Genomic DNA, 20,616 nt, shown 5'->3' on the forward strand with positions numbered 1-20,616 from the left:
CTTTTCCTTTCCTCCGCTGCTTGGCACGGTCTCCCGCCCACTGGGCGCCGCTGGCTAGCTCGGTCACCGAGTAAGCCTCCCGGAGGGTAGAGAAACAACTCCCTGTCGGAAGTTACAGTTGACGCTTGGGCAGCCATAGTTGACAATGGCAAGAATTGTTTGCTAGCTTCCTGTCTCCAGGGTGACGTATTCTTCCTTCGCCCAGCCTCTTCGTTTCCCTGGGCGACGGCGGAGTCGTCTGCGAAGGGATGCACCCGTGAGTAGGCCTGGAGGATAAGCCGTCGGTGACCAAACACCCAGTATTTACGAGTTCATTCGCAGTCAGGAGCTGCACGCTTGGTTTCGTAGTGATTACGGTACCTGGACGGCTGATTACTCACCTACGAGAACTAAAGTGGAGGGCTTCGAAACGCCCTCTCCCCGGAAGTGATAGCTAGGAAGTGGGAATCGTCCCCGCGGTCGGCGCCCCCAGGGTGCTCTCTGCACCCAAGTTGCCCAGAGAGGTGAGTGTCCCTCGGCGTCCATCTGGGGGACAGAACGGGACTGGATGGACCAGGTGGAGGGGAGGGCACTGAGAAAGACAAGCGGGAGCTCTGGCGGTTTCCGCTGGAAGAAGGACTTCTTTCCGGCTGCCGGGGCGGCCCGCCTCCTTTCCTCCCTCCGTCCTCCGCCCATCTGTGGTTCCCCGCGGGCCGCCCTGGCCTCGCCTGAGCCTGCCCGGCGGGAAATGCCCTAGCGGGTGTGAGCGCTGGCCCCGGGGCGGAGCCCCAGCGAAGGCCACTTGGCGCTCCCGACCACGCCCCCACTAGTTCCTATTTACTGTGTTTTCACTCCGTGGCCTTTCAATATTGGAGATTTCAGGAACTCGGGGAAGGCAGTGTCCACCCAAGTATAAAGGAGAGAGAGATGAGGCCTTCCCTGCCAGGGCGAGACCTCTACAGCTTAGTTCCCCACCTCCTGTCTTCAAATTTCTGTTTGTTGTTCTTTCCTTTCTGAAGTTCTGGATTAAGGGTATGTTGTGTTAATCCTGCGTGTGTACAGTTTACTAAATAATTTAATGCTTGTGAATCGTTTTAAGACCATATCCTTTAAAATATTATTTCAATGTTTGACAGAACTGTACAAGACTATGACATTATCTCTTACAGTTCCTTCTGTAGGTTTGAGTCAAGATCTCAGTCATCCTGATAATCCCAAATTGGATTCTAAACGCTGCAAGAAAAAGAATTTTCAGGTAAACTTAGAAATACATATATAGGTAACCAATCAATGAGTGTGCAAATTACCTAAATTTTACTTGCTTAGTACTCATGCTCCAGGCTAAATGAACTACTCTTGTTTCTTCTGAAAGTAATTATTGTTTAGTGTATTAACAGTAACCTTTCGAGATTTTGTATCATGATTCTGTTATCCTTGGAGACACAGAGGTAGCTCCAGATTCTCCCCAATGCGAAGTAATTTCCTCTGAGCCTTCCTAGCACTTACATATTTCATGGCAGTCCCTATTATGTATCTGCTGCTTATGATTAGCTTCATTACTATTTTTATGCTTAAGTAGAAATGGATTGTATCAGCTTCATCTGCCTGTCAAGTTCACTGGATGTCCAAGACATTTTTAGCCAAGTTTCATGTATCTTCAATTTATCAGAAATTCAACATAGTCGCTACTATTCTGCCTCCTACATTTCCCCTCTGAGGTCTACTACGCAATGCCATCCTGTGCCAGCCCAATGTTATATTGTGAAAATGTGCAGACATTAAAAAGCTGAAAGAGCTGGATATGGTGGAACATGCAACCAGGTGGCTAAAGCAGGAGGGTCACAAGTTTAGAGCTAACCTTGGCTATATAGTCAAATCCTGTCTTAAAAAAAATAAGTTAAAAGAATACAATTAAAATTCCTGTATCTTTCACCTATATACAACAGTTAATATTTTGGTATATATGATATATATGTATTTACCAAATATATATATATTGTGTGTGTGTGTGTGTGTGTGTGTGTGTGTGTGTGTGTGTGTATCAGTCATTCCTTCTCATGCATTATTTGATTGCTATGTGGAAAGAGATTGTAGGTACTATTGTTGGGCAGAACCCCTTATGAATTTTGAAGTAGTTCTACTGAAAACATAGAATTGTTATTACAGCAAAGAAAACGATTCTGTGTGTGTGCACAAGTACACATATATGCCTGCAAGAGATAAGGGGCTTTCCTTGGCCTGGAACTCACCAAGCAGGCTTCAGGGGTTCACCTGTCTCTGTCTCCCCAGCACTGGGATTACAATAGGTTACCACACCACCTGGCTTTATTTATGGTGGTTCTGACCATCTGATTCAGATCTACATGCACCTATTGAGCTATCTCTCTAGCCCAAGAATATCATTTTTATTTCTCTTAACCCCCAAATCAGAATGTGATCAAAATTTATGTATTGTACACAGACATTACTCTTGAACCTTAATCTACAACTATCTCCATTCCTTTTCTCCTCTGTGACATTAAACTTTGAGGAAGTTAAACTAGGAGTGTTTTTGCAAGAGGCTTGATTAACATTTGACACTTTTCTAATTGTGATGAACTTTCTCAAGTGTAACTACTTGTATCCTTACTATAAGTTGCTACTTAAATCTATACCATGAGCCCAGAGTTTGGCATTTAATCCTCCTGTGTCTGTAGAGTATATGTTTGTGCCTTGAGCTGGCAATATACTCACTTACCTTTAATAAAGCACTGCAACTTTGCCTGAACTTATAGCTGATGCAGTGAAATCTGTAGTAGTGTACTGATGTCAGCACAGTAGAGTTTCAACTCTTGGCACACTGCAAAGTGTTGTTGAAAGATGTGTGGGCTCTGCAATTCAAATACAGATGAATCTTGATGTTATCAAAGCACATACCAAGACAACTATTGTCCATCTGGCCACAATCCAATTTAGCCAATGTTATTTCTCCCTGAAATTCTTTTGCAAGTTCTAATTGGTCCTGATGTTTTTGTGATGGCTTTTTGGTAGCATCAAGCACAGCCTATTAAAAATTGCAAAATCAAGATTATGCTTAGCACTTAGTTCATTAGGAACATTCTCTCCCCTGTGGATTCCACTGTTTGTGGAATTTATAATCACCAAAGGAAAACTCCCAAGACTGCCTAGCTCTTGTGCTCTTACCCTAGACTTATTTTTCATGTTCAAAGATAAGATGAAAAGGAAAAAAAAAATTTAAGAGAGTAAAATCTCTGTTAGGTAGATGTGGAATGTTTATAGTCATTACTGAAAGTTAAATAATGTACTTCATAGGTACTTTCTTGGGTAGCTGTAAATTTGCTCATGGGACAATTTTGAGTTGACTCTGAATTCAAGAAGACAAAATAATATACCAGCTCAGATTAAGGTTTTAGAATCAGACCTGGGTTTCAGGCATATGACCATTCACTTACTATCTTTTCAAAGTTTACTTGTTATGTCTAATATCTAATGAATGGAATCTGAAGAGCATGTCAGTCTGTTAAAAAGAATTAACTAAAACATATGTACACAAAGTACCTTAGCTTGTCTTATAGCACATATAATATGGCTAGAATATGGTGCTTATTAATTCCTAAGGCAGTCCAATTTGATTCTGACTTCTGGAGAATTCAGAAAAAACTTAGATTTTTAATAATAGTACTAGGCATTTTGGTGTAGATATCTGAGGAGATATCTTTGAAAAACTATAAAATAACAAATCTCTTCGCATAATGTTGAACTAGCTAACCACACAGCGCAGTTACTAAGCAAATAATTTTCCTAAAGGTAAATTGTTAGCTTTTTTTTTTTTTTTTTTTTGCCTGTGCATGTATATATGCGCATCTGTGTGTGTGTGGTATATGTGGCCTTGTGGTGCCCCATATGCTTACCTGCACCAGGGGTCACTGGCCTGTGGTGACTAGAGTGGAACTTCAGGTGTGCCACTCTAACACTCTTCCACCTGGTCTTGTTTGAAGCCTGTCTCTTTTATCCATTCCAGAGCCTATGGTGGCCATGTCCCAGCTGTTTTACATGGGATCTGAAGATTTGAACACAGGTAGTCTCAGGCCCTCATGCTTCCACAGGAAGTGCACTTAACCACCAAGCCATCTCTCCTAGCCCATGGTATTTTTAAGACCACTGTCCAAAACTAAAAATGAATTTTAAAATAAGAGAAGTTACTAGAAAACAGCATAAGTAGTACATGCCACTTTCTATGAACCTTTCTATGAACCTGCTATTGTAGTATACTGGAGCCAGTGGCATCATCCAAATCCACCAAGAACAATTCCTGTTATGAGGGAGGCCTAGGCACATTTCAAACAGTAGACACCACACATTTTATTCACATGACTCTGAATTAATTAGTGAATTGAGCATGTTGCAACCTTTTTCTACTAGCTGGTGCCAGATAGCAGAGTAAAAACTACTACGGTCTCCAACTATATAACATTTCATGGGCATAGCATCTCCAGATAGAGGTTGTTAGTCCACACAAAGTACCCTGCTGGCATGTGCAATTGCTTGAAGAGAGTAAGCATTACTACTTTGTTTACTGAAAACTGAAAATCTCTTTTTTCATATTTGCAGTGAAAATTCTCTATGGGACTGGAGGTATAACTCAGTCCTAGACAGCATCTACTGAATTTCATAAGGAGCTAATTTAATAAGTCTAGAATGTCAAAAAAAAGCAATGTCAAAGTTCCAGTGGCATATTCTTTGAAAATAATACTTGGGGCTCAATGGTAGGAGCAGTTAATTAGCATACACAAGGCCCTGGGTTTGCTCCATAGCAGCAGCAGTGGCACCCCCCGCCCCCCAAAACTGATGTGAACAAAATTCCATAGGCAAAAACAGGCTTTCCTCCTTTAAAACTTTCCAGGTTGGTGTCAGACATGACAACTGGAACACAAAGTAACAACTAAGAAGCAAGAAAAAGAACATTCACATTCTGGCTAGACACATACATTAGTCTGGTTGTTTCCAAACTAAAGAAAGAAAAAAAAGAATGGTTTCTGAGTTTGTGTGCTGTGTGCCCAAGGCTTACTGTTTGACACATTGTATTTTTAGCCTCCTGTGTGAAGGTCATTAGTGGCTTTAAAATTGTTCAGTCCTGGGCTAGAGAGAGATGACTCAGTGGATAAAGGCCTTGCTTGTAAAGCTTGATGGCCGGGGTTTGATTCCCCAGTGCCTTCATAATGCCAGATGTGCAAAATGGTGCAGGCACCTGGAGTTCCTTTACAGTGACAGGAGGCCCTGACAGACCCATGTTCATTTATTTATTCTTTCTCTCTCAAATAAAATAATTTTTTTAATGTTCAATCCTGTGGATTTTGAATAGTACATTACTTCAACCTTCATTAGTTTCTACTCAGTGTGGTCTACTCTATCATTTAACATCTTAAAAGCTTTTGTTTCTTGGGTGGAGCTCCACAGTAAATCTACTTGGAGCCTCCAAGCCATTCATCCAGGTACAGAAAAAACTGAAAACAGGACCTGGTGTTGGAGTAAGGCAGATAAGCAAATCTGGGCTAGTGCAAATTCTGTTTCTGTATTTACCAGCTAATCATGTTGGACAAGTAACTTTAGACTTGGTCTTAGTTCATTAAATTGAACGACATATGAGCTGGAGAGGTAGCTTAGTGGTTAAGGCACTTACTTGCAAAGCCTAAGGACTCATGTTCAATTCTCCAGATCCCACATATGCCAGACACACAAGGTGACACAAGCACAAGGTCAAACATGTACAAGGTGGCACACGTGTCTGGAGTTCAATTGCTGGAGTTGGCTGGAGGCCTTGGCATGCCAATTCTCTCTTACCCACTCTCTCTTTAAAAAAAAATGTAATGTGTACATAAATATTGGGCGTTATAGTGGGAGGATGGGTACATGAATAATTCAGTTTTTTGATAGTGCCCAGAGCACTTTAATTCTAAAATCTCCTTTTGGAGTAATAAACATTATATACAAGTTATAGAGAAAGTCTGTTAAAACATTGCTGTTACAAAGCTAAGGTTCATACCTGAATATTTAAATTATTCTGTATTTAGCAGCCTGGGTAGTTCAGTAGGTATAGCTGTGCAGGTCTACAACATTCAAGTCCAACAGATGACATGAGCAAACTTTTTCATAACAAAATCATATATTTGTGTTCATATTTTCAAAAGTTCTATTATTGATAATTGCTTTTGTTTTATGAACTGTTGCCTGGTATAGCATTGTTTGCTGGCAGGAGCTATCTCTACCCTCTCAACTTACATAATATTCCATTTTTTACCCATACTTCCTTCCAACTATCAAGTCTTTCATGTTTTTTGCTTGCTTTTTGTTTTGAGGGATTTTTTTTTTTTTTTTTTTGTATGAGGTCTCACTATAGCCCAGGCTGGCCTTAAACTAACTCATTGTTAGAATACCTCAGCCTCCAGAGTGCTGGGATTATAGGTGTGAGCCACCATGCCAAGCTTCAGAAATTTCTTAAAAGTTTCGCAAACATCTCCATTAATATTCACAAAAGTGGTAGCTGGGTTTGGTGGTCTTTAATCCCAGCACTCAGGAGACTGAGATAGGAGGGCTGCCATGTGTTCAAAGTCAACACGTACTACATAGTGAGTTCCAAACACATTTTGTGTGTGTTTGGGTGCAATGTGTAATCTCACTTGTCCTTGTCATCTCCTTTAGCTTTTCTTGACTTCACGATTATACAGTCCAGCTTATTGCTAAGATTAAAATCTTTCACCTGCACTAGACTACTTAAAGAGCATTTTAATTGTCCTCCTAAATATTTAAGTCTGTTTGAGTCATTTTTGTCTTTGACATTTCAATAGTTACCTTTATATCCTTCTAAATCAATTTAGGTATAATTTAGTTAATAGTAACTTTTGTAGTATTTCTCCCTGTCTTCCATCATAATGAACCCTGGGCTTTGAATTACTCGTACTGCTATTGAAAAAACTGTTAACTTTTTTCCTTCCCAGGGCTTCTCAAATTTTAGTAACAATAAAATTGTCTCAAAAAAATCCGTAACATTTCCAAGAATAATATGGTGTTGATTGTGTAGATCAGTAGTATTTGTGTCAGGGTTCATATGTCCTTCAAGATGAGTAATGATAATAAAAGGAGAATGGAAGCAAGCAAGGTTGAGAGTAATAAACTCACAGACTACTAACTTCCATGTTGTCTGCTGCTGTTAGAATTCTCCATAAAAATGGGGCTGTGGATAAACCGGCATGGTTAATCTCATTTCCCATCTCCCCTTTCATAAACACCTTTCTAAAACTTAGCCAAGAAAAGCATTATAAATTATTCATTTGCAAGCAGAGAAGAGAGTATGGGCACACCACTGCCAACAAACTCCAGGTGCATGTGCCACTTTGTACATCGGGGTTTACATTGTACTAGTGAATCAGACCTCTGCTGCAGGCTTTGATAGCAAGTGCTCTTAACCACTGAGCCGTCTTCCCTATTCCAGAAAAGCATGTTTCTACTTCATGTGGAATTTTGTGATGGATGCTTCAAGGTGTCTTCAGTTGCCAATTTCAAGACATAACACATACTTGTGCCACAAAAGTCTTTCAAGTGTCACCCTAATGGGATCATGGTTTTCCTATTGCAATTGGATTCCCCTCCTCCAGCATTCCTAGACCTTAAAACTGTTTTTTCTGTAGCACATCCTACCTTCTTGTATTTTCTTTTCTCTCTACTCTAGGCTGTAAGCTCCTGAAGCAAAGGTCTTGTTTTGTGTGTGTGCCGCTCACTGATGAACACTATCTGGCACATGATAGGCACTCATTTATTGAATGATCACAGCACTTGTATGATACATGAGTGTCAGCAGCAGCTCTTGCATCTCCTTCTATCCATCTGTTCCTGTTTGTGTGTGTGTCTCCTAACTGCTGAGAAAGTATGCTTAGAAGCAGCTACAACTTGAGTATGCTATACCATACAAAACACTTGGGTTCAACTAGTAACATGCTGTTGTGGGAGAAGGAAGTAAATCTTCCTTCCTGTTGTAGGCTCTCAGAGCAGCTAATTATCAAAATAGTGTAGCCTAGCCATCCAACCACTACCTTGCTTATTTTAGCCCTTCCCTTCCTGTTTCTCTCCTGTCAGTGCCTAAGGGGCCTAGGAAGAATCAGCACTACTAAAGCTGAAACCACCTAGACAAGTAAGGACACTGATCTTACCCAAACCAGATCCAGCACACTGTACTAGTCATTTGGCCCCACACCCTTTCAACTAACAATAGCTTAGTCAATCAGAGAAGTAAGCACCAGGTTTCATTGTTTTCCTCTGGACAGTTTGTGGATATGTAAAGGTATAGACTAAAAGAAAACAAAGGACAGCAGCTTAATTGTTGCTCATTGTCTAAAACAGCGAAGTATTTTTTGCACCTAGTGTCATAGCATTTTCTAATACATACAAAAATGCTGAGTTGCTGTGTCTTGTACTTAACAAGGTTAGTAATGCCCCTCTGTTTTAGTGGCATATGTCAGATGTGTGCCAAATATGAGAATACTGTCTTCATTGTGCTGTCATGGAGAGGCTAGGGGGTTTGGGTAGCTATATTCAAAGTTAATCGTTAACTAGCCTTCAACCTAACCTGGGAGGGAAATAAAAAGGTTATGACTGTCAGGTATCAGTCAGGCCTAAATAACAACAATGAATGTCATACAAGGTATGCATTCTAAAGAAACTGCACAGTCTTTTTACCTCACATTTCATTTAATGATGAGCTGCTTTTTTTCCTGGGCCATTCCCTACTTCATCTTTCTTTGACAGAACAGTATGGGGTTTAAGTTTTCATGACAAGTGTGCTGAAAGATTAGATGTTTCTCAGGAAACTAAATATTGCAGAGTAATTTGCACTAGAGGGAAGAAACTTGGATATAAATTATTAGGAATGTCAAAGTAGTGGAACTAGAATGAGTAAGACCAGAAGCAGCTTCATTTGATTATAATTGTCTGTGGGTGGAATAGAAAAGGCAAGCACTAAGCCAGCATCACTTTATAAATAATAAATCTTTCTTTTGTGGTGATGTTGTGAAAGACATGGTAAGGTTACATCAGTGTGGTAAAACATCACTAGTGGGTTGGACTGTCTGGGAAAGGATCATTGTACAACTTTTTCAGAACACCTTGAGCGTTGGAGCAAATGTCCTTGGCCAAAGATGGCACATAATGCTTGGAAATTTACAACAGACTGTTAAAGTAAATGCTGGTTCTTTAGAATATAGCATCATAGCAATAAGGAACAGTACTGGAAGCATTCATTTCTATTCAAGAGTTATTTTACCCTTCTGTGCTTTCTTACAGATGATATCTGTAGACAATAACTGATCTTTAAGCTTCTTTTTGTTAAATGTATCTATAAGGATTAAAAGTAGAAATGAACTGTTAGCTACTGAGAAAGGTGGGAATGTTAGAAAGCATTTGCCTACTAGCTCCTCTTCCTCCCTACCTGCTTCACCCCTCCCTTTCAGTTGACAGTCATGTTTAAGTCTTCCCTTTTAGGAGAAAGACCATTATCAGTGAACCGAGATGACTCTCATATAAATTCCTTTTCCTCAGCTGATATGCATGAATCATTTTCTCTTTAACAAACTGAAAGCCTACCAGTTTTTCTCTTGAATGGGAAAATATAGAAGTCAGCACCCCATTATCACTATCATAAACTGACTGGATACTTACACATAGTATCTCAACCTTGTTTCAGTACAAAGAACCACAGAAACTAATGGGGAAATTCTGCAGAGTAAGTAGTTCACTTTCTACAGGAATTTTGGTTTTACTTCTTAACACTATAATGACGATGTCTCTGCTAATATTCTTCAGGAATTGTTTTAATATTAATACTTGATTTCTCATCAAAGGAAAAAGTGCTATATCCAACAGTCTACATATGGCAGAAGTGAGGTCAATGTTCCGGGAAGTTCTTCCAAAACAAGGTAGGGGTAACACACATATTTAGGCCACAGATTTGAGACCTATAAAGTAACAGTTGTTATCACTTAGCAGAAATTAATAAATACCTGCAACTATTGTGTTATGCTTGTATTTTTACTATATGCTTTTTTTCCATGAGTAAGCTATAAAGGGAAATCTCACTTTTCTGAAAGGATAACAAAAAAAGCTCTGTTTTTTTAAACTAGAAATCCTTTTACATGTACAATGTGAAATTTTCCACGAAAATAATGGAGTTCATCCTAAGATCCAAAAGTGAAGGAAAATAACCTAAATCAAGTAAGAAAAGCTCACATTTAAGAGTTCAGCACTTTGAGTATTTGTACTGTTATTCCTTGTGGTATTTTTGTACATTACATATTCTTCCAATTTAGCTTTTGGTACAAAATGTTGTTTATGGCACCTTAAAGAGTTTGAAGTTTTAAGTCTTGGGATTGGGTGCGTAAAGTGCTGGCTATTCAGGCATGAGGACCCCAGTTCAGATACCTAGCACCCAAGTAAAAGCCAGGTCGGATACGGTCCTGCAAAACCAGCACTGAAGAAGCACAGATAGGATTCCCTAATGCTTGCTTTCTAGCTAGCTAGTAGTTGGTAAGCTAGCTCGAGGTTGTGTGAAACCCCTTTTAACAAAAATCCCTCAAAAAAAAAAAAGTACAGTAACTGGGAACACCTGACAGTGCCTGACTTGCATGCATACTCGATACACATTTTTTTTTTAAAAAGTTCAGATCTTGTCTTTAAGACATACTGAGAAATGCTGCTTATAGAGTAACTGCTTATCTAGCAACAGAAATTTTTCATTACAATGGATAAGTTTTTAGACATTCATTCTATCTGTAAATCCAAGCTACCAAACAACTCAGTCTTCCTTGAATTAATTTTTTTATTTCTCATTAAACTTAGGGCAGTTGTCTGTGGAAGATGTAACCACAATGGTGATGTGTAAACCCAAACTTTTACCCTTAAAATCTTTGACTCTGGAAAAACTGGAGAAAATGCAGCAAGCAGCACAAGACACAGTTCGCCAACAGGAAATGGCAGAAAAAGAAAATGGCAAATAATTCACTGACACCTTAGGAAACACCTACCTTACCTGTTAGAAACTAGAAAGTGTTGTGTATGCAAAAAGACTTGGTAATAAAATGGATATTCATATAATTTTAAAACAACCAAGATGTGAAATTTATGAATTTAAACAATGGCTTGTAGTGAAAGAACTTTGAATCAAGTTTTATGGTATTCTTTTTATAAAATGATCTTAACCATTGTAAAACATTCATGATTCCTAGTACTGTTTCCTGTTGCCATAAACCAAATACTCTTTTAAACATTGTATCTATACATGTATACAAAATCTAATTTGAAAATACATTCCAGACTTGGCATAAAGTATTCTGCACTAATTAAAAACAAATGTTTTAACTATGTACCGTGATATGTTTAATGTTATCTAGCTGACCAGTAATGACACCAGGAATGATAAGCTCATTTTTTGAATAAACTTTAACTTTTAACAAACCTTCACATAGTCTGTCACCAACTTTTGTTTTTTCAAAGTAGGGTCTCACTCTAGCTCACGCTGTCCTGGAATCCACTATGTATTCTCACGGAGGCCTCGAACTCATGGCAATCCTCCTACCTCTGCTTCCCGATGTAATATACTTTTAAGTACACTAACTTTAAGAAGAGAAGAATTACATAACTGTCCTTATCATCCAAGTACTACATAAAAACCTGAAAATGTTTATTATAGTTACCTATATAAGCCTAAGTAGCATGGGCTTTTGTAAATGTGAACATTATGGAGTTTTAATTCTAAAAGTACCTGTACCTAGAATTACAATACACATATTCCTTATAGTTACCTTTGTAAATTAGGAATGTAATTCTTGGTTTGCTTCAAGCACTAGACACTTTAAATTACCATGACTCTGAAGCCTGATCAATAAATTAGGCTCTGCTAAGAGGTAGAAATGTGACCTTTTTTTAATGTAATAGTCATTTATTGGTATATTGTGTTTTCTCAAACGTTTGGGTAAATGGTAAGCTTTAAGTCTTTGGAGAATTTTTAAAACATTAACCATTATTTGTTAACAATTTAAGAATTTAATAAAACTATTGTATATTAGAAAAGCTTCACTGAACTCTAGTTGAGGTCAATAAAGAGATTAAACTGCATGCATCTTCCCTAATAGAATACTAAAAGAGTTGTTTTTTTTTTTTTACTATTGTGCTGTTGATTTAAATGTTTGCAAGTTAAATAAAATGTATCAGTTTGAATTCACTAAGTTCCCAAGTGTTTCATGCTTCCTTATGCTGTATAAAATTTTAAAGTTTGGGGGTCTTTTTGTTGCTGTTTCTTTTTGAAACAGTCTATCTCACTATGTAAATCAGGCAGGCCTGGAACTTGCTGTGATCTTGCTATCTTTGACTCCCAAATGCCAAACATGATGGTACATGCCTTAAATCTCAGTACTTAGGAAGCTGAGATAAGAGAACTGCTTTAAATTCAAGGCCAACCTAGGCTACATATTAATACCCGAGATTGAAATGTTAGGGTTTATTATACATAGGGCCTTGTATAGGCTAGACAAGAAATCTAAGCTTTCAAAAGACAAAATAAACGTACTCCCACTAAAGAATCAACACTGCTTCACATGTTTTATTTTGTTGTACATTCTTGTAGAACCGGGTTCATTTTTCCAGTTTTGTAGAAAAATAGATGTTCCAGCCACCATTTACTTAACTGTCTAGTCTTTAAAGACCAATCAATATGTTCCCTGGAAAGATGAAAAAGTCTCATGACTTAACTCATTTTTTAAAAATTCTTTAAGACAAAAAAAAATTTTTTTTTAACTCCCAAAGCACAGTATTTCAACAGCAGCAGCCAACATGGGGTTTTAGCAGCTTAACTTTACCCCCTAAATAAAGCTTTGTATAAACCAGTGATTTTACTACAAAAAAACACTGTCCTTGAAAGAAAGGAGTGGCAGTCAGACGTCAATGCAAAACTTGGAATGATTAGGTCATAAACATGGCACTTAAAAAAGGTAGCTTATTACAATATTCCACTTAAGAAGTGGTTACTTTTCTGTCTCTCCTTTAATCCCGTCAAAGAAAAAAAAATACTTCCTTTAAAAATTCCCCTTAAATGTAAGTTTATAAAATTTCAGAAATGCCTTGTACCCAAAACAAGTACTTAAAAAAAAAAAAAAGAAACCTGTGCTAACAACTCTTACAATTCAGATATATATTTTATAACATCTAAGACTGCAAGAGTTCTTAGTTTCAGTAGCTCTCTGGTTTAAGACGACCTCCATCTCCTTCACTTACAAAACGCTTTCTGCCCCTGTAATGAAAAGAACAAAAACATGAAAACACATAAAGATTTGAATCCTTTCTGCATTGTTTTTGCTTATACATTTAAGATTTAAAGAGTCTTCATAATGGTTGCTTCTACACTCATCATGTCTTAATTACTATGAAAAAGATTTTTCCTTGCAATACATCTTAGCTTTATAAAATGGGAGCTGGGGAGATGGCTAGCATTAAAGGTGATAAATTTAAATTTAGAGCTTAAAAGTATGAGCTGGAGGAATGGCTTAGTGGTTAAGGTATTTGCCTGCAAAGCCAAAGGACCCAGGTTCAGTTCCCCAGGACCCACATTAGCCAAATGCACAAGGGGGCACACGCGTCTAGAGTTCATTTGCAGTGGCTGGAGGCCCTGGCGTGCCTATTCATTCCCTCCCCCCCCCCACACACACACACTCCCTTCTCCCTCTCTCTCTCTGTCTCTCTCTCTCTCTCACACACACATTCCTTCCTTCCCTCTTTCTCTGTCAAATAAATATTTTTTTAAAAAGTAAAAATAGAAAATGACATTTTATTTAGAATTTAATATTTATTTCTACCTCTAATATGTATCTATCTCTACCTCATTATTTGAAAACTAAGCAAGGAGACAAACAGCAAACAATTTTAACATGACTGAGAATTACACAAACTAGAACCAATCAAAATGTGTATATTTAACAAATTTTTCTCAGCTTTAGGAAAGTACTAACATGAATGTAGGAAACAAATCCAATTTTAGCCTATGCTCCATTTTGGGATTCTTGCTACCTTTGCTAAAAATAGGCCAGAAGGAAGAGCCTAAAGGCTAAGACTATGTTAAGACCAAGGTAAAGGATGACACAGTGAGCAGCAAGAAGCCTTTTACTGATGCCTATCATTTGACACACAAACTGTGCCATCACCAAGCCAAGATCTTCATCTCCAACCATTTTTACTGCCACTATTAATTTTATTTACAACCATTTTGCACTTTTCTCTCAATGGCTAACAAACTTTCTAGAGAGACTACCAAGAAATATTTTTCTGAAACAAATTTCACAGAACAAAATGAAGCTTGGGGCTGGGAAGTTAGCTAAGGTGCAGTCTCACAAAGCCTTTGAGCCTGGGTTCAACTCCCAAGCCACCCACATCAGCCTAACAAAAACAGTGGTGAAAAGTATCAGGTGGTGATCATTTGCAGCAGCAAGAGGCTGGGCTGGAGAGATTGCTTAGTTGTTAAAGCGCTTACGCTAGCCTCTGCCTCTCTTTCTCCCCTGCCCCAATAAATAAAAACAAACTTTTAATTAAAAAAATGAAAATTTACAATGTACTCAAAATAAACATGTTTAGGTGCAACTTACTACATTATAAGCTTAGTTTAACCAAGAAAACCCTATCAACTCCTTAAGTAATCACCTACAAAGCAAAACACATCTGCCCTGCCCTCCACACACACTTTCTAACAATGAGTCCCACGTCTCGAAGGCAGCTCAGGTGGTAAAGTGTTTGCTGCATAAACATGAGAACCTGAGTTCTTATCCTCTTATCTTACTTATAGCTGGGTGAGGATTTACTTTAGAACTTTTCCAAGCATTTTTATATCCATTACTTCGTGTAATCAATATGACCACCTTGAATTTATAATCCTGTTTTACAAGAGTTGATTCAAATCAAGTAGCTCTTAAATTAGTAATTCTATGTATCCTATTTTGCTATTTATAGTGTGTTGTCCCAGAAGCAAAATATTTTGGGAGACTGGGCTGGGAAGATGGCTTGCAGTTAAAGGCACTTCCTTGCAAAGCTAGCTGCCCCGCATTCAATTCCCCAGTACCCACATAGAGCCAGATGCACAAAGTGGTGCATCCATCTAGAGTTCATTTGCAGTACAGCAAGAGGCCTTGGAGTGCCCTTAGGCTCTTTCTCTGACTTTCGAATAAAAAAGAAAAGAAAATTTTAACAATGTTTTTAAAATGTGACTGTCACTTACTAGCCTTGTGACATTGGATAAGGTTGATCCCTCTGCAATCCTCCAATTTCTTACCTAGAGAAATCTATTAGCTGTTAAATATTAGTTTTACTACTCTGCTAGTACTAGTGGTTAAATACTCCAAATCTTAAAATTAGGACTATGGAGGAAGGCTGGGGAAGTGGCTCAGTGGGTACAGAGTCTGCTGTGCAAGCAGGAGGACCTGACATTGGATCCCCAGCATGCACACAAATTGCTAGGTATGGGACTGGAGAGATAGATGGCTTAGCAGTTAAGACGCCTGCCTGCAAAGGACCCAGGTTCAATGCGTCTGGAGTTCGTTTGCAATGGCTACAGACGCTGGCACACCTATTCTCTGACTCTTGTTCTCATCCTTGAATAAATAATTGTTTTTTGTTTGTTTGCTTGTTCATTTTAATTCTGGGCATGGTAGTGCACACCTGTAATCCCAGCACTAGGGAGGTGGAGACAGGAGGATCCCTGAGGCTTGCTATCCAAGTAGTGTATAGCCTAGTCTTGAGTTGCAGATTCAATAAGAGACCCTGTCTCAAAAGAATAAGGTGTTGGGGGCTGGAGAAATGGCTTAGTGGTTAGAAGCTTGGCCTGTGAAGCCTAAGGACCCCCAGTTTGAGGCTCGATTCCCCAGGACCCACGTTAGCCAGATGCACAAGGGGCACACGTGTCTGGAGTTCGTTTGCAGTGGCTGGAGGCCCTGGTGCACCCATTCTCCCTCTCTCTCTCTCTCTTTTTCAATCTCTTTCTCTCACTGTCAAATAAGTAAGAAAAAATAAACAAAAAAAATAAGGTGTTGGGCTAGAGAGATGGCTCAGCAGTTAAGGTGCTTGCCTGCAATGCCTAATGACTTAAGTTCAATTTCCCAGTACCCACACCCACACTGTCAGATGCACAAAGTGGCACATCCATTTGGAGTTCATTTGAAGTGGTTAGCGGCCCAAGAGTGCCCATTCATACTCATTCATTCATATTCTCTATCTCTCTGCTTATAAATAAATAATATTTTAGTAAAAAAAATACAGTGGAAAAGCAAATCATAAAGGAAAACAATGTCAATCTGTGGCCTCCATGTACAAATGCACACACCCACACATGTATCCACACACAAAGAAATGGGCCTGCACACCTATACACAGACAAAAACGTCCTATTTCTCCATTCTATGAGGAAAAGAAGCTACACAGTATAGGAAAAAGCCTTTGATCTGTGAAATCGTTAAAAAAAAAAGTATAAATTTAAATTTGGTCTTTGCCATGTACAAGTTATCTAAACATGGAGAAGGTACATTACACATACATCATATTCTTGGTAATAATACCTACTCACATGAAAACCACTTACAGCCTGACACACAGAACTATTCCACAAAGAGAAAATTTAATATAGATTTACAAGGAAACAAAACAAGTTTCTCCATAAACTCCCAGTAAATGGTTCTCTTCCAGAAAGATTTTTATGTTTATTAGAGTTAGAATAAGTAAACTATCTTATCTCCCACATACTAAGTATTCTACAATGAGAAAATATTTAAAGTACCTTGAAGGACAAAGATCTCGGAGTTGTTTGGAAATTATTCCAGCCTGAAAACATTCCTCCACAAATCTCTCAAGCACAGAATATGAATGTGGGGCATCAAGATTAATGTCTGGAATTTCATTGTAAATTCTCTCATAACCCTTTAACAATGAAATTATACACAGAATTGTTAACCTATAAAATACATGCCATAGAACCAATTTTTACTTATGTATCTATACGTAAAGCCAACTGTTTACAAAGTGAAATAAGTCGAATTTAAACCTTGAAAATAAAGTTAATTTGATGGTAGAGTGTTTCTTTAAAACTTTAGTGGGCAAACATCAGACACTGAGCAAAAGTCCTGCCTCTTTGCATAAAAATGCAAAACAAATAACCTCATCAACATTTCAAAAATAACACATAAACTTTTAAATAGGAGGCTGGAGAGATGGCTTAGCAGTCAAGGTGTTTGCCTGCGAAGCCTAAAGACCCAAGTTCAGTTCCTCAGTTCCCACATAAGCCAGATGCACAAGGTGGCACATGTAACTGGCGTTTGTTTGCAATGGTTAGAGACCCTGCCATGCCCATCCTCTATCTCGCTCTCCAATAAATAAATAAATAATTTTTTAAAAAAATTAAATAGAGACTAGAGAGCAGTGAAGGTGCTTGTCTGCAAAACCAAAAGACCCAGGTTTGATTCCCCATATCCACGCTTGCCTACAAAGCCAAAGGACACAGGTTCCAAGCCCCAGTACCTACATAAAGCCAGATGAAAAAGGTGGCACATGCACCTGGAGTTCATTTGCAGTGGCTAGAGCCCTCACGTGCCCATTTTCTCTCTATCTGCCTTGTTATCTCTCAAATAAATATTTGAAAAAATATTTTAAATAAGAAAAAACTGAAGTACAACTCATTTAAATGTTTTTTTCCTAGATATAAAGCAAATTATCTTAGAAACAGAGGAATTTTAAAAAAGCACTAAAGTGTTACTACAGTCCAAGAATCCTTATGAGTTTCAAACCCAAACAGTAGAAAAACAAAACCTACAGGCATAATAATAAACAAATCTAGAATAAACTTTTACTAACAAGTCATAGGCTTTACTTAATCATACAGTTAAGCCTTAAAGCTGTTCAAAATAATGTCATACTTACTCTTTTCATTTGGTCTACAGTAATTGTAGAAGACTTCCACAAGGATTTTAATAAATCCAAAATCATCTTGAATGCACTTTCTCCAGTTGACTCTAAAACCAATACAATAGCCTAAAAATTGAATAGTAAACGAATTTTTGGTCATTAACTCATAAGAAACTACTGCTCCTAAAATGTATCAGATCCCTTCTCTAATGTGTAATGACTGTATAAATTTGTAATGATTATGGAAGTTTTAAGGTCATCTAATAGTTTAAGACAGAAAGAACAGCAGGGCATGGTGATGCACATCTTTAATTCCAGCACTCAAGAGGCAGAGGTCAGAGGACTGCCATGAGTTCAAGGCCAGCCTGAGTCTACATAGTGAATTCCAGGTCAGCCAGGGATAGAGAAAGACCATACCTCGAAAAATTTTTAAAAAAAGAAAAAAGAATATGTATTATTAAATAAGTATTACTGTTGTGCTAAAGGGATGATTAAAAATTCTCTTTGTTGTGGGAAAGTTATCATACTTCATATACAAGCTCATGGTGAAAATGAGGTACTTCCAGTTCCTTAAGGCAATGTTCAGCTTCAGATATATCTCCAGAGAGTAAATACTCTTTCAGCAGCATATCAATCTGTTAAGATTTAAAAGTGGAAATATGTTAAAATTCCTGATTTTTGGAAAAAAGATTGTGCTTGCCTAAAATTGTTTTACATTCATCCAATATACTAATTACATAATGACACAGCAAGTCACAAGTAAGAACATACATCCTTATCATGGTACTATCATAAAATAACTTTTCATATTTAAAAATAAACTTCCAGGACTAGAGAGATGGCTTAGCAGTTAAGGTGCATGCCTGCAAAGCCTAAGAACTCATGTTCAAATCTCCAATTCCCACACAGCCAGATGCACAGTAATGCAAGTGCATAATGTTGCACATGTGCCACAAGGGGGCACACACATTTGGTTTCCGCAGCAGGCTGAAGGTCCTAACGTACCCATTCCTATTCATTCTCTCTCTCTCTTTCCTATTCATTCTCTCTCTCTCTCTCTCCCCCTCTCTCTCCTTCTCTCTCTCTCAAAATAAAACCTTTGGATGGTTCATTGATATGAAGCAAATACAGAACTTCAGTGTGTCTAAATAGGCCTGGGTTGGGACTATAATGCATCCTATTAAAAAGGTGTTAGGGGCTGGAGACATGGCTGAGTGGTTAAGGCACCTGCTTGCAAAGCCAAAGGACCCAGCTTCGATTCCTCAGGACCCACATAAGCCACATACACAAGGTAGCACATGTGCCTGGAGTTTGTCTGCTGTGGCTTGAGATCCTGGCTCATTTTCTCTCTCTTGCTCTCCACCCCCTCTCAAATAATAAACACACACACACACACGTATATATGTGTATTTGTGTATATGTGTAGATATGTGCTGGGGGGGGAGATATATATATATACACACACATATATATGTGTATTTGTGTATATATGTGTGTGTGTGTGTGTGTGTGTGTGTGTATAGATAGATAGATAGATAGATAGATAGATAGATAGATAGATAGATATTCCCCCCCCCCCCCGCCCCCCGCAAGGTACGGTCTTACTGTAGCTCACATTGACCTAGAACTCACTATGTAGTCTCAGGGTGGCCTCAAACTCACGGTGATCCTCCTACCTCTGCCTCCTGAGTGCTGGGATTAAAGGCATGCACCACATGCCCGGCTCTAATAAAAATATTTGGGGGGAGGGCTGGAGGGATGGCTTAACAGTTAAGGTGTTTGCCTGCAAAGCCAAAGGACTCAGGTTCAATTCCCGAGGACACACATTAGCCAGATGCACAAGGGGGCACATGTGTCTGGAGTTTGTTTGCAGTGGCTAGAGGACCTGGTATGCCCATTCATTCTCTCTCTCTCTTCCTTTCTCTGTCAAATAAATAAATAAATAAATATATTTTAAATGTTAATCATAATACTACTAATAAAAAGGAAAATATATAAATCAAAAAACCACTAGAGGGCACTAACTTACAGTCTCCATGAGTTTTTAAAGTGGTACAAAGTATCAGGAAGATATTAATGCAGTGGCAGCCAAAAAGTAAAGGAAGATAATGGGGCATTACTAGACAGGGCAAATATTTTCATATAGTTTCTCTTTACAACTGAGGATTTGAAACTAAGTATCAAAAAAATTCAGTAATTCAGCTTCTAGTTTTATAATTGTACCCAACTCAAGCTATGTAGTAACATCTCTGACTTTAGGGGGGAAAAAAATGGGAAAAGATTATAAACATTAAAATTTTCAACTAAGAATGCAAGACTGCTTAGAAAAACCATCTTCCATATACTGGGCACTACACTAAATGAATGTTAGCTGACTGAATAAAGTAATTTTACTAAGAAATCTACTTCTATTCCAGCACTCAGGAGGCAGAGGTAGGATTGCTGTGGGTTTGAGGATGTCCTGAGACTACATAGTGAATGCCAGGTCAGCCTGAGCTAAAGTGAGACTCTACCTGGAAAAACCAAAAAAAATCTTCCAAAAGGAAAAAACAGAAAACTACTTCCAAATTATGTATGTTCTTAAAAGGAAAAGGAAAATTTTATCACTAGACATATCTAATAATTCCTATTGCCTTCTTTAAAAAAAAGAAAAAGCACATCATT

The 20,616-nt window shown here is 38.3% G+C and overlaps 3 protein-coding genes across 5 annotated transcripts in view; 1 reads left to right on the forward strand and 2 right to left on the reverse strand.

Moving 5' to 3' along the window:
* The window catches only part of Shoc2 (SHOC2 leucine rich repeat scaffold protein), an 89,840-nt gene extending 89,247 nt beyond the window's left edge, over window positions 1–593 (reverse strand). The window contains exon 1 of the mRNA XM_045140228.1: window positions 381–593. The gene's annotated coding sequence lies outside the window, so the exon portion shown is untranslated. The remainder of the gene's footprint in view (window positions 1–380) is intronic.
* Bbip1 (BBSome interacting protein 1) lies at window positions 70–11,484 on the forward strand. 2 transcript variants are annotated; one of them, XM_004659231.2, is made up of 4 exons: window positions 70–503; window positions 1,149–1,234; window positions 9,870–9,944; window positions 10,864–11,484. In XM_004659231.2, the coding sequence occupies exons 3-4, from the start codon at window positions 9,899–9,901 to the stop codon at window positions 11,019–11,021; spliced, it is 204 nt and encodes a 67-aa protein (XP_004659288.1). In that variant the 5' UTR covers window positions 70–503; window positions 1,149–1,234; window positions 9,870–9,898; the 3' UTR covers window positions 11,022–11,484. The 2 variants fall into 2 exon arrangements, with proteins under 2 accessions (XP_004659288.1, XP_044996218.1); XM_045140283.1 differs by lacking the exon at window positions 70–503 and adding an exon at window positions 742–1,011.
* A 1,111-nt stretch (window positions 11,485–12,595) lies between these two features.
* The window catches only part of Pdcd4 (programmed cell death 4), a 30,646-nt gene continuing 22,625 nt past the window's right edge, over window positions 12,596–20,616 (reverse strand). For both annotated transcript variants that reach the window (XM_045140243.1, XM_045140251.1), the window contains exons 9-12: window positions 18,480–18,587; window positions 17,968–18,078; window positions 16,832–16,971; window positions 12,596–13,309 (exon numbers count right to left, since the gene is read on the reverse strand). In XM_045140243.1, coding sequence (XP_044996178.1) covers window positions 13,249–13,309; window positions 16,832–16,971; window positions 17,968–18,078; window positions 18,480–18,587 — 420 coding nt within the window. In that variant the 3' untranslated portion in view covers window positions 12,596–13,248. The remainder of the gene's footprint in view (window positions 13,310–16,831; window positions 16,972–17,967; window positions 18,079–18,479; window positions 18,588–20,616) is intronic.

The sequence above is a fragment of the Jaculus jaculus genome, chromosome 1, assembly GCF_020740685.1.
Source record: "Jaculus jaculus isolate mJacJac1 chromosome 1, mJacJac1.mat.Y.cur, whole genome shotgun sequence".
NCBI lineage: Eukaryota > Metazoa > Chordata > Mammalia > Rodentia > Dipodidae > Jaculus > Jaculus jaculus.

What these genes read in the sequence shown, in the direction of transcription:
- Bbip1 (XM_004659231.2), top strand. Translation starts at nt 9,899, where the DNA reads ATGGCAGAAGTGAGGTCAATGTTCCGGGAAGTTCTTCCAAAACAAG. An exon ending in GGAAGTTCTTCCAAAACAAG is followed by an intron (nt 9,945 to 10,863) that starts GTAGGGGTAACA and finishes CATTAAACTTAG; the next exon opens with GGCAGTTGTCTGTGGAAGAT.